This window comes from Grammomys surdaster, unplaced genomic scaffold (assembly GCF_004785775.1).
Source record: "Grammomys surdaster isolate TR1022 unplaced genomic scaffold, NIH_TR_1.0 681, whole genome shotgun sequence".
NCBI classification, from domain to species: domain Eukaryota; kingdom Metazoa; phylum Chordata; class Mammalia; order Rodentia; family Muridae; genus Grammomys; species Grammomys surdaster.
In genome coordinates, this window is record NW_021605100.1 from 153,058 (window position 1) to 166,498 (window position 13,441).

A 13,441-nucleotide genomic window follows, 5' to 3' on the forward strand; every position below is an offset into this window, starting at 1 on the left:
ATTGCAAACTGGTACAACCACTCTGGAAATCGGTCTGGCGGTTCCTCAGAAAACTGGACACAGTATTATCTGAGGATCCAGCTACACCACTCCTGGGCATATGCCCAAAAGATTCTCCAACATATAACAAGGACATATGCTCTACTATGTTCATAGCAACTTTATATATAATAGCCAGAAGCTGGAAAGAACCCACATGTCCTTCAACAGAGGAATGGATACAGAAAATGTGGTACATTTGTACAATGGAATACTAGTCAGCTATTAAAAACAATGTCTTGAAATTTGCAGGCAAATGGATGTAACTTGAAAATATCATCCTGAGTGAGGTAACCCAGTCACAAAAGAACACACATAGTATGCACTCACTGATAAGTGGATATTAGCCCAAAAGCTTGGAATACCTGAGATACAATTCACAGACCATATGAAACTCAAGAAGAAGGAAGACCACAGTGTGGGTGCTTCAGTCCCTCTTAGAAAGGGGGACAAAATACTCACAGGATCAAATAAATAGACAAAGTATAGAGCAGAGACTGAAAAAAAAAGGTCACCCAAAGATTGCCCCACCTGGGGATCCATCCCATATACAGTCACCAAATTCAGACACTATTGTGGATGCCAAGAAGTGTATGCTGACAGGAACCTGATATAGCTATCTCTTGAGAGCCTGTGCCAAAGTCTGACAAATATAGATGTTCTGGTCCAAAGTGGTCAATTAGGTCTTAAGCGCCACACATAGTCATAGAGAGGGAGCCCCCAATCAGGAAAGAAGTGTTCATTTGTTCCTAACCTGGTAGTACCAGCAGACACAGAGGAAGACAGACCACTACAAATAGAGTCACAAGATTGATGAATACAAATTGTCCTTTCTTGCTTAGTAGTACACTCCTGGAAAAGTGGGAGCTTATATTTTCTCATTCATAAAAGAGTGATAAATAAGTGCTAGCCATGACTGTGAATGTCATTCTAGACTAATATAAGTACATAAGACGTTGTTCTAATTCTTCCTGGAATTGAGCACTTTCAGCTAGTATACATGGAGAATGTAAAATTAAACACAAATATTTTCCCCTTACAATATGATGGGAATATTTCTCCCAGGAAAATCTGATGGTTGTATCTGCCATCCTGGGTTCTCTGAGATCAATCTAGTCATTTCCACCCATTCAGTCTGTGTCAAATGCTAACCACATATATATGTCTGCACGAGTTCTGAAGCATGAAGTTAGTCCTGAAGGAATCCTGACAACTTCATTGACCATGTGAGGAGTTTATTAGACATTAGACACTTGGAGTTAACTTTTGATTTACAGGAGAACTTTGAACACCATAAATACTTTGCAACCATGGAGATGCAGAGTTCATCTGGAAAGAGTTTTGCAAGGTCACTGTGAAACTAGCTTACTGCAAATCATTAACATATTCAGTTCTTTCTGTCTAAATCACCACGTGTTGATTTCACTCATAAAATCAACACTAAACTTGATGGTATCTGTACTCAGAGATAGTGCATTACATGTCTTATGTAAAGTATTTCTCACCCCAAACTCCTCAAGATGAGGTGTAAAATTCTTACTTTTAAAAGATAGAACCCACAATACTAACTAACCTAACATTGCATGGGGAATATGAAGAGATAGGACTAAAATTCTAGTCCTTTGGCTCTATGAATGATGCCATTTACATGGGTATATGAATAACTCAGTATGTTAAGATCTGACACTGTGTGTCCCTCTGTCATTCTATCATTTTACTTACTTTTTTCTTCTTAATTGAATGGAATGCAAAGAGAAAGGAAGAAACGAAATTGTATCTAATCCCGATAAGAAAAGCTTCAGCTTACATATGGGATCTCAGCATCACGAGTTCTCTGTACAACCTCTCTCAGCCCATCAATGCCACCATAATCCCTGCAGCTGAGCTGAAAACCAAGACTCCAATAGGAAGGCAAGAATGGTCGACCAACAACCTGGGAAGACAGGTAAAATAGCAACTGAACTTTTATAACAAACACTAATGAACATTGCAGCATCAAGTCTATCTGAATCATTTATTTCTTTTTGTTTCTGCAAAGTCCTCAGGTCTAAAACTTTCAGAAACAAAGGGAATCTCTTGTTGCAAAACTCCAAAGCTCAAGTCTTTCATCACTCAAAATATCTAAATGTATCCCAACAGTCACAACATCAGTAAATAGGATTTTCAGAATATTTTGGACTAATAATGTCATGCTATGGCAGTAGATCTCAATGTGTAGGATGTACCCCCTTTGTGGGGTTGAATATTAGACATTCCGTGTATCAGATGTTTGCTTAATGATTCCCAACAGTAGCAAAATTGCAGTTACGAAGGAGCAATAAAATAATTTTATGGTCACCACAGCATGAGGAATTATATTAAAAGATCACAGGATTAGGAAGATTGAGAACCACTGTCCTCTGGGAAAGGAAACAGGCTGGAGACATAGTTCAGTTGGTTGAGTGTTTGCCTAGCAACACTAGAGAATGTGGGTTGAATTCCCAATAGTTAATAAATATTGGAGGATGGGGAAACCAGCCATTGTTCTGGCTGGTTGGAAGGTAGTGTCATAATTTATTTTCTTATTACTTTGATAAAATATCCCATTAAAAGCAACTTAAGGAGGATGAGTTTTTATCCTGTTGAAGGTACAGTTCATCATAGCAGGGAAGTCAAAGTAGCAGAAGGTTGAAGCATCATATTGCATCCACAGGTGAGAGAGACAGAGTGGGAGAGGTGGAGGAAGCAATGAATGCTTTCTAATGTTTTCATTGCTCTCTCCATTTTATAACCTGCCTAAGAAATAGCCTCACCTGCTGTCAAGATAGGTCTTGGAATATAATTAATGTAATCAAATAGTTCTCTATAGGCCTGTCCACAGGCCCATCTAGATAATTCTAGGTTCTGTCAACTTGATCATTAACACTAACCCTCACAGTTGGTGTTTTGTTTTGCTGTTTAGTAGTGGTACTGAGAATAGAGACCAGAGTTTCCTGTATGGATTAACTCTAGACTTAAAAAGCAGTAATATTTCTTCATTCAATAATATCTCAGTGTTTGCAGTATAATAAGTTCTCCCATAGGCATTGAGACTATGACACAAAGCAAACAGTATTCCTGTCTTCCCAGACCTTGTATAAATACAACTCTTGAAGCTGCAGATGGTGGTGTTTGATAGTGGTGAAAGAGTAAGAACTGAGGAGACACATGAATGATGAGAAAGGAAATACTATGTGCTTGAGGTATTAAAAAATTCCAGGTACTTCAAGTCAACACTGTGAGAAGACTAGAAACATGTCCCACATTTTTCTAAGAGGCCCTGTACTCCTAATCAGAGGCTTTCTCCCATGCTACTTAATCCGTAAAGTTTATTTGGACTTCATCTGCTACCTTTAATACAAAATGCCTCTGGTTATGATAAACTGGGACTATGTTTTGTTTTATTTTATTTTAGATTCATTGAGATTTAGAAGAATCTTTAATAGCCTTATATGTCACCTTGAAGGAGTCACTTCACCATTCTTTGTCTGTGGATGCTTCTTTAAAGTAAGATTAGACTAAAAGTTGTCTAGTTTCCTTCTATCCTGCATTTTGAATAAAATATAAGAAGGATTTGTCTCATGTAATTCCTTCTTGTTTGTTTATTTATTTTCTGCTTAAATGAACTTTGCTGATTTGTGGCCTTGGGTCTTTGGAATGATTGATTTTAGCCAGAGGAACAATAGGAAATGGATAATGGGAATGCATAGGAAGCAGAATTAAACCTCCTTTTGTATTTCTCAAGGCTTCCTGGGTGGTGCCTACAGTGATGCAGAAAACATCCAGTCAATTCCTTAAAGAAAAAAAAAAGATAAAATACTTATAGGCTCAGCACTTGCATCCATCTTTTCTACTACTGCTTTAACTTTTGTCTTGTTAACTTAAAACAAATATATGAGAAAATAGCAACAACCCCACAGTAAGGAGGGCAGAGCCATACCTCCAGGTACTCCTGAACAACTTGCTCTGGTGTGTTTCCCAAGAAGACATAAAAGTCAAGAATGCCCCCAGTTGTGCGGTAAGTAATGGCAGGAGCAGGCTGAAGTGTGACCTCTGGGAGGATTAAGAAAAATGATTAGAATCCTCTGGAAATGCACATCTCTCTGAAACATGAATAACTGAGTTGTCCCAACATCTGTTTCATTTTTGAAGGAAAATGAATCACATACATTTGTTTTGTCTAAACTCTGTTAATTTCAAGAAGATACCCATCAAAAGTGGAATTTTATCTCGTTTCATGTTGCTTATGAGGAAAAAAGAGCAAATTTTATTATTTCTGGCTACATTAAAGTAAATTTCTATGATATATGCGTGGTTTAATCCAACAGAAAAAAACTGGGAAACTTGTTAGATGAATTTGACCACACTTCATACACACACATACACACGCACACATACACTTGAACACGCATGCATGCACATAGGCACACACATACAGAGTTATATTTTTTAAATAAATAATGTATCATAGCACATCATTACTTAGAAGCTGCAGGAAGATGACTACAAGAAGGTGCTATGAGACTCATTGTACCAATACAGCCTGTTGCTTACCGGCAGACAGCATGGTGCACGTAGGAGTCTACAGCTATCTCTGGAGTGTTCACACCAAGAAATCTTATTATCCACAAAACATTAAGAGAAACATTCCATCAGAGGAAGTCCATAAAGTAGTTTGCAGTCAAGTGTTTCTAAGCCTGAGCTGGATTTCTAAACAGGTTAAATTGTTCTCAGGTTCCAGTTTCAGTGGGAAACAGTGTCCATGCAACCTGTGACTATTAAGTAAGATCCCACAATAAAAGTAATTCTGGCTGTTCTCTCTTGGAAGCCTGTTCTTTACTGAAGAGAAAATAGAGGGTGAGTGTATCTGGGAGAAAGGGGCACGGAGGTGAGTGCTAAGAGAAGTGGAGGAGGGGAAACTATGCTTGGGGTGTATTATTGGAGAAAAGAATCTATTTCCAGGGAAAAAGGGAATTCTTAAAAATAAAAACAGCATATCTAAATCTAATTCTATCCAGAGAAGATAAAAATATGTTCCCTACCCATGGCATTGCTGTTCATCAGAAAAACTCCAAAAGAAGCCCCACTGGTATCTTCCAGGCACAAGAAGAATGTGTGTGCTCCATACAGATTAATCATGCCCTGCCAACAAGAAAGGAAACACAGAAGTAACAGGATTATGTGCTTAGAATATTTATCCTGCAAATTATGATGGGATGCACGTTTAATTAAAGCATTCAGAAGACAATGCCAAGAGGATAGTTACTTTTAGGACAGCCTATGCTACGTAATGAGTTCCCTGCCAGCTTGATTGACACAGGGTCTGTCTCTCATAAGCAAGGAAATGTGACTCACAGAACAAAACAAAAAGTCATACATGTTCAATATTTAATTGAATCTTGTACCAAAATGGCATTGTCATAGTAAATGGAGAAACACAATACGGTATATGTATTTAGTGGAATATTATTCAGAAAGTATATATTACAGTAAGACAGCTTAAAATGTTACACAAAATTAAAGAACACCCAATACTACTGTCTTTGAAATGTTCTGACACATACTACAAGAAAAGTTGAAGAGGACCAACACACTCCACTGATGACCCCAGATTGATATTCTTCTCTAAATATTAATTCTCTGAATTATTAAAGCCAGAAGGCATCATTTTACAAAAGTATTTCTTCTTTTTGTGACACTGGTATGGAATCCAGAACCTCACAAACACTAAGCAATACAAACTTTCTTGTACTAACATCCTCAGTCCTCTTTGTGTTTTTATTTTGAGACAGGCTCTTACTAACTAGCCCAGGCTGGCCTTGAACTTACTCTGTAGGCCAGGACAGCCTCTAAGTTGCAATCTCTTGTTCAGTCTCCGTAATAACCATGATTATGGGCTTGTGCTAAGAGGCCTGGATGTATTTCAAGTATTATTTTAGTTATCTTTTGTAATCATTAAATTATATCTTCTAAGAAAGATAAATTCTATATTTCTAATTTGTGAGACTATTAAACTCGATAACAAGTATTCCTCAAAATAAATTCATGTAAATTGATAAAAATAAGACATAGCTGTATTTTGTCAGCTGCCTTTAGAAATGGAAGGTGAGCATTCCTGGCTTTGAGCTATGAACAGTAGCGGGGTGGGTATAACCTCACCTCTGTGGGAGTGGTATCTCTGGTGAAGATGGGCCAGGTATACCAGCTCATGTTGTGAAGGTATTGTTGATGTACATGCTCCCCAAGTCCATACACGTTAGAGCTGGGCAGTCGGAAAGAGAGCTGTAGGTATTGCTGGTCAAATTGGAGGGGCCCGATGCCAGTGTCCAACCTGGACAATGAGGAGAGAATAAGTGGCACAGATGCACTCTGGCTCTGCAGAAAGCCATGCCTGCATCACAACATGCATTCAGAGTTGAGTGACCTGAGATTTTAGCACCAACTTTTTATGCCACCTCCAGAGGTGTTCCCATTGTGTGTATCATCAATTCTTTGAAATTAGAGGAGCATCATAGGATAGAACTCTATCATCAAAGTTTTATGACTGGGGAAGAACTGCTGTGGATGCTAAGGGTTATTAGCACAACTCCCTCTGGAAAAGTGGTAAGGAGTACTGCCTTAGAGCGCATAGGTGATTGGAGACTTGCTAGTACCAGGGTTTGAATGATGGTTTTACTGACATTTGTATTCATATTTTAACCCATGCAATTTGTGACATAGACTCAAATTGGTGCTAGGTGCTTAATGGTAACATTCTGAGTTAATGATACTTTGAAATGGTAAACAGTAAAGTTTGTGCTTGAGTAGGAATGATAATTCAAAACAACAAAATTCCCTAACCTATAATATACAAGAATCATAAGCATGTGTGCATAGTAACTAAAAATGTATGAATGAAACTTAGTAAGTGGATTCACTATACTTTCATACACAGCCTTACAGTCATAACAGATTGCCTTTGTTCGTTCATTAGGCATGGTAAGTAGTTACACATTTTTTTTTTCTGAAGTTCAAACCCATTTCCAAGTCACCCAGAGCACATCAGGATGCACTAGATAGGTCTCTGTATTCAAAGATAGGCGGAGTGTGGAGTAGCTCACAATACTCTTTTGTTGCTCTTCCGCAATACTTGGATGCTAAAAGGCTTATTGGTGACCTCTATGTCGTAGCTCAAACTGGACTTCTCAGCAGTCCCGTTCATGAGGTTGATGTTTTCATAAGGGACTTCATATCGTATCTCATTAAAATCGGTGATCTGCATGAAGAAAAATAGAGAATACAATTCCAAGTAAGACCATTCCTTGTCTATGTATGGATGGAAAATATTGCTTTTGTATCAGTGACAGATGAGACTGCTTCCAAATCTTGGCCCTATAGATCTTGATTTCTGAGGTGAAATCACTTAAACATGTGCCAAATGTCAAGTAAAATAACCTTGCCCATCTCCTCCAGCAATGCTTGCAGAAAGAAACAGAGGAGCCTTCTGTACATGCACTGTGCTTAGTACAGAGAGGAAGAGGCTAGGGCAATGGCTATCTCAGGAATTGGAGCCAGTGATAACTCCCTCACCGACCTTAAAATGAAAACGATTGGATGTCTGGTATTCTGCTGTCAATAAGGCATCAGCAATATCATTTCCAAAAAGAGATGGAGATGGCAATTTCTTCAACTGAGCAGTTAACCCTAAGGTGAGGGAACGAGAACAAGAGACAGTGTTAGCCTGTACTTCACAGCTACCATGGCTGAACCACAAACAGTGGCTTCCTGGGGCCACATTAGAGCAGGGCTCACCTGTGCTAGCATTTGTAGGGACATTGGTGACTTCATAACCCCAGTTCTTAGGGAAGAAACATGCAGGGACTTTGGGATCTGCTACTGGCTTCCAGCAGCATTTACGCTGCCAACGACATGCATCCTGTAACAATAGAGCAGAGAAGCAATTGCATAAAAGAAAGAGTCACTTCCCTGGTAATTTACAACCTATGTTATCCCAGGGAAAACTTGAGATGGGTCATAATTAAACTCATTCATATCTTTATCATCGACTTATTCATACAGTATACAGTTGTCATACAGTATAGTACAACACACATTCTACACTTACCAGATAAGAAAGTGTTAGCACAGATAAAGAAGACTTAGCTTATGTCTTACTAAACTGACTGATTATTTGTAAATCAAGAGAATTGAAGAAGAAATGATGACATGCTGAGTTGAAGGGTCCAGTAGAGTGTTCCCAGAGTAAGGAAAACACACATACCAATTATTTCTCCCAGGCTGGTAATTTAGGTGGGATAAGAAGGCATTCTAGATAGGTGAAAGATAAGTATGTTCTTAAGGCACAAGGGAGAGTTAGACAGGCGAGCACCAGAGTGATATTCTGGACAGAAAAAGCAATGGTGCGTGGCAGACAAGAAAAACCACAAAATTATTGTGCCATTGAGGAAGAGCTATGGGCAAGGCAGGATTAAGAGAAAGACACATGTTAAGCTCTTACAATGATTTTAGGGAGGAAATTTACAAGTAAAAGGAAAATAGGAATAGGATTTCCCCATTTCATTCTGTACATCCCTAGAATGTCTGATTTTTCTTTTAAAAATGCATCTGGTATAGGTTCTGCTATAAAGATTAAGATGATGGCACACCCTTGCTTATTTCCATGTATTATTGCCAAGAGTTTTAGATGGCCATAATTGGTGCAATTGCTCTAAAAAGACAGAATGACTTTTATGACTAAATTATTTATTTAGAAAATCGTAGCATTATAACTATACAGTCTTTAAAAATACGTATTTATCTCCACACACTAAAGAAACAGTCCCTGCTTTGTTCTTTTCACTTAATAAAAATGTGCTATTACAAGAGAAGGACTTTGGGTGTCCCCGCTGCTTCTGGGGAAGACACTGAGAACCTTGACTACCTCTAAAACCAAGAAATACAAAGCCTCAAAGGTCAGTTTCACTGCTGTAAACTATGTCAAAGTCTACAGACCTGTGTAAAGAACAATCAGTACCCAGTTAAACATCATCTCTGTGTGTACAATCTGCTCTAACATTCTGATTCAGTCCCAGAAACCAAAGGTCAAATCTTGGGACAATTATTACCAGCTTCAAATTCTGCATCTCTTTCATACACTGCTTCTCCATATTGCTTCTCCTATTTTCCATCTCAGTTCTCACTTCCCTGGTCCAGGTGCTCTAAACTCATGTCTGAACTACTGGTGTTGACTCCCAACAGAGATCCTTGCTTTGTTCCCCTATAATATCATACAACCCTAAACTGTGTCCTTAAGTCATCGCCCACATAAATTTGACAATCAGATAAAAGGAATTTAAGAATAGATGGCTGATCAGGAAATCATCTAGGACATCTCTGTGTGTGACAAGCATTACAGCAACAAAGTCTCTGAGAGATGCCTAAATTCTATTAACAATGTATACAACTTGTTCCAAAATCAGGAAATATTGTTTTTATATTTATTATTTTACCACAATATTTCTTAAGCTTAGATTAAAAGTGGACTTTAGTTTAATTTTCTAAAAATCTACTGTGGCTGAATTATTGGCTTTTAGAAAGATGATTTCAAAATCTACTGAGATTTCAAAGAGAAAAAAAACCCTTATTGTCTATGTATGTGCATGAGATGCAAAAGAAATGAAATATACATAGTTTTGATAACTTCAAATTATCATTATTTATTAGGAACATTATCACACTACAAAATTCCAAATGAATCTGCATATAATGGACAATTAATAAATAAATTTATGAAAATTTCTGATTGCAAAATCAATATTCAAAGATAAACCTCAAATTTATACTAATAACAGTTGAATAGAAACTTTCTATTTAAAAATAATATTTAAATGGATTAAATATTGAATAATTTTTTTAAAAATTACATCAATATATACAATGCATACACTAAGGATAAGAAAGATTTTGAGAATTTACAGGACCTATTCCAGGGGTTATTGTAACTACAGCAGTATGGAAGAACAAAATAGCCATTTAAAAATCAGAAACCAGAAGTAAATTCACATTAATAAACTTATAAAATATCTCTCTGTTAAGGCTCAGGAACAATTGTAAAATAAAAGGCCATTTCTCACGTCTTACACTGGCTTCAGAGGGCAGTAGTTGTTACGGTATCAAAGTGGGGCCAATCTGACTCTACAGAAAGGTGAATTAAAACAACATATGGTGGTCTCAGGAGAAGCTGTAGACTCAGGGTGATTACACCAGATATGATGGAGGTAACTTCCACAGACAGGCCAGGCATTCTATAAGCAATATATGTCACAGAGAAAGCTGCTAGCCTAGATTTGGGACCAAATGAGAACCAGTGTAAGGCCTACATGATCACAAGAAGTTCCACATCTCTCAAAGCAGCAAGGTACAGAGCCAGGCAGGAGGCCTGAGCTGACCAGGACAATCCTTCTAACTGTCAGAAGAAAACTCTGACCCTAAATACCAATTCGACAGAAAAAAAATAATGCTTCAGTCCTACTAGAACTTGGTCCTCTCCTGAACACTATAAATTCCTTCACTGAAAGAATGGAGACTCACATTAGAGAAAAAAAAGAAGCTTTCATAAAATCCATGGTATGTACTCACTTATAAGTGAATATTTAGCCATAAAATACAGGATATTCATGGTACACTCCACAGACCCAAAGAAGCTAAACAAGAAGAAAGGCACGAGTAAGGATTCTTGAATCTCATTTAAAAGGGGGAATAAAATAGTCATACGAGGCAGATGGAGGGAGGGAACTGGATGACAAGGGGATGGAGAAGGGAATGATGGTGGGGGGGTCAGAATCAGGTGTGGGTAAGAACAGAAGACATGACCATGAAAATGAATGGAAATCTGCAACTGATGGGGGTGAGGAGGTAAGGGGCATCGACAGGATGACACAGAGACCTAGGCTAAGGGAGACACACAAGAATCAATGGAGGTGAGCTTAGCTGTGACTCATGGGGATATGGAACGTGAAGAGGTCACCTCCTGTAGCCAGGCAGAAGGAACCCCAGTGGAACGATAGAAACACCAACACACCCACAAGCCTTTCAACCCAAATTTTATTCTGTTTATAAGAAATGCAGGTATGGGGGATGGAGCAGAGACTGAGGGAATGAATGGTCAACCAATAAACCAGTAACCAGTCCAGCTTGAGACCCATCCTGTGGGCAAGCACCAGTCCCTGACATTATTAATAATATTCTGTTATGCTTGCAGACAGGAGCCTAGCATGAATGTTCTCTGAGAGTCTCCAACCAGCAGCTGACTCAGACACATGCAGACACCCACAGCCAAACTGTGGATGGAGCCTGGGGACTCATATGAAAGAATAGGAGGAAGAACTGTGGGATGCTGAGTGGGATAGAAACTCCACAGCAAGACCAACAGAGTCAATTAATCTGGACCCTTGGGGCTCTCAGAGACTGAACCATCAACCAAAGAACATACATGAGCTGGACTTAGGCCTCCTCACACATATGTAGCAGATGTGGTGCCTGGTCTTCATGTCAGTCTGGAACAACTGGAGCAGGTGCTATCCCAAAAGCTAGTGCCTGTACACGGGATATGTTCTAGATGGGCAGCTTTGCCTGGCCTCAGTGGGAGCTAGCCTCACATGGACTTGAAGTGCCAGGGTCGGGGGGGGGGTACCTAGGGAGCCCCCACCTGCTCCAAAGAGAAAAGGAAGAGGAGGGAGGAAGGATTGTGGAAGGGGATGACCAGGAGGAGAACAGTGAACACGATTTAAAGTGAATAAGTAAAAAATAAAATAGCAGATAATAAACTTCAGAATAAATAAATGCCTTTATTTCCCCTCAAAAAATAATCCATGTAAAAACAGGGTCTCCAAACATCATCGCTTTATGTCAATGCTTCCAGAAGAACTACAAAGTGCAACAACATATGGATGAATGATAAATATTAAGACAAAGCAGAATGATCATTTATTTGTCCAGAATATAACTATAATCAATATCTCAAAGGAAAAGTTTGCTAAAAGTGTTTTGAAAAATGATAGGAAGTTTAAGCTGACCAACAATGATATAATAAGTAATTATAATTTAAGTTAAAGGTAAGACGTTTAAAATAATGATTAGTAAGAAAAATCATTATAATCAAAATAAACAACAGTGAGAAAATGCAAAGAATTGTATTTGCAATAAAAAATAAGATATAAAACACCCAAAAAAGAACTTTACTTACAATAGAACTTTAAAGAAAGCACATATTAAAAATGTAAAAAATGTATTACTTAGAAGAGAAGCTTTTTATTTTTTATAATAAGAAATATACTAAAGTATCAACTCTTGAAAACTAAAATTTAATACAGTTCTTATTCCTACTAAAATATAACAATGCTGGATATAGAATGCCGAATATAAGGCACAAAATGAAATCTAAATACATGCCACTATTTTGGTATAAGTCACACGAGTCACAGTAAGACAAGGTTCAAATATTTGATATTCTCGTGAACATCACCCTGGGGCAAGGGGATCTATTCTTTCCCATGTGTTTATTGGGGTCTCATTTGCTAGTTTTTCAACTCCAGGAGACACTTCTTACAAGAAGTAACGTAAGTTCAAGTGACTTAGTCATCCACACTTGCTTGATAGCTCACTTCTAGAGGACCAGTAGGCTAGTTCACAAGCATTTAACCTCTCTAAGGTCAACTCACACCTAGAGATGGCTCCAGGATTGTGAACTTCCTTCTACTCTGACCTTTGGAACTTGACTGCAACTCCACCTCATTTTCTAGTCTGTTTCCTGTACTTCCTGTAGCACAGCTTGTTATTGTACTTATGATCAAGCCAAGAAATTTATAGAACCATAATCACTTCACTACTTCTCCCTTCCCAACTAACACACTCATGTATTTGATATAAAAGCCAGTAAGCTACCAGACAGGACCCCATAGCTGACCTCTGTCACCTCCTGGCCCGGTGCACAGTCTATCCTTTCTGACTCAGAGATGTCTGGACATTCAGGAGTAAATGAACCTGTAAAGAAAGTAAAGGCCAGAGTTGGTACCTGTGTTGTAATCACAGCTACAGCTGCTAGGTCTTCTCTCCAACCAAATCACTGGCTGCTGATGTCAATATATGTGTGTGATGTTCTCTACTTCTTCAAATGTTTAATTACATTTTAAAAATTAGTTAATTGACTTTTTAAGACACTTCTGTTTCTAGTGGGTTTTGTCATTCAGACTTAATATGAGGGAAAGTGTCTAGCTAGTCTTGTTACAACTTGATACGTCATGCTTGATTGATATCTCTAGGTAGCACTCCCCTTTCCAAAGGATAGATGGCTATATAGATTCATAGCAAAAAAAAAAAAAAAAAAAAAAAAAAAAAAAAAAAAAAA

General features: G+C 38.1%; 1 protein-coding gene across 1 annotated transcript in view; it reads right to left on the minus strand.

Moving 5' to 3' along the window:
• Positions 1–13,441, minus strand: part of LOC114633476 (probable maltase-glucoamylase 2) — a 76,651-nt gene that overhangs the window by 60,034 nt on the left and 3,176 nt on the right. Inside the window, 8 exon segments of the mRNA XM_028782036.1 lie at positions 1,847–1,972; positions 3,998–4,110; positions 5,100–5,199; positions 6,217–6,388; positions 7,158–7,312; positions 7,631–7,740; positions 7,849–7,972; positions 13,001–13,077. Coding sequence (XP_028637869.1) covers positions 1,847–1,972; positions 3,998–4,110; positions 5,100–5,199; positions 6,217–6,388; positions 7,158–7,312; positions 7,631–7,740; positions 7,849–7,972; positions 13,001–13,077 — 977 coding nt within the window.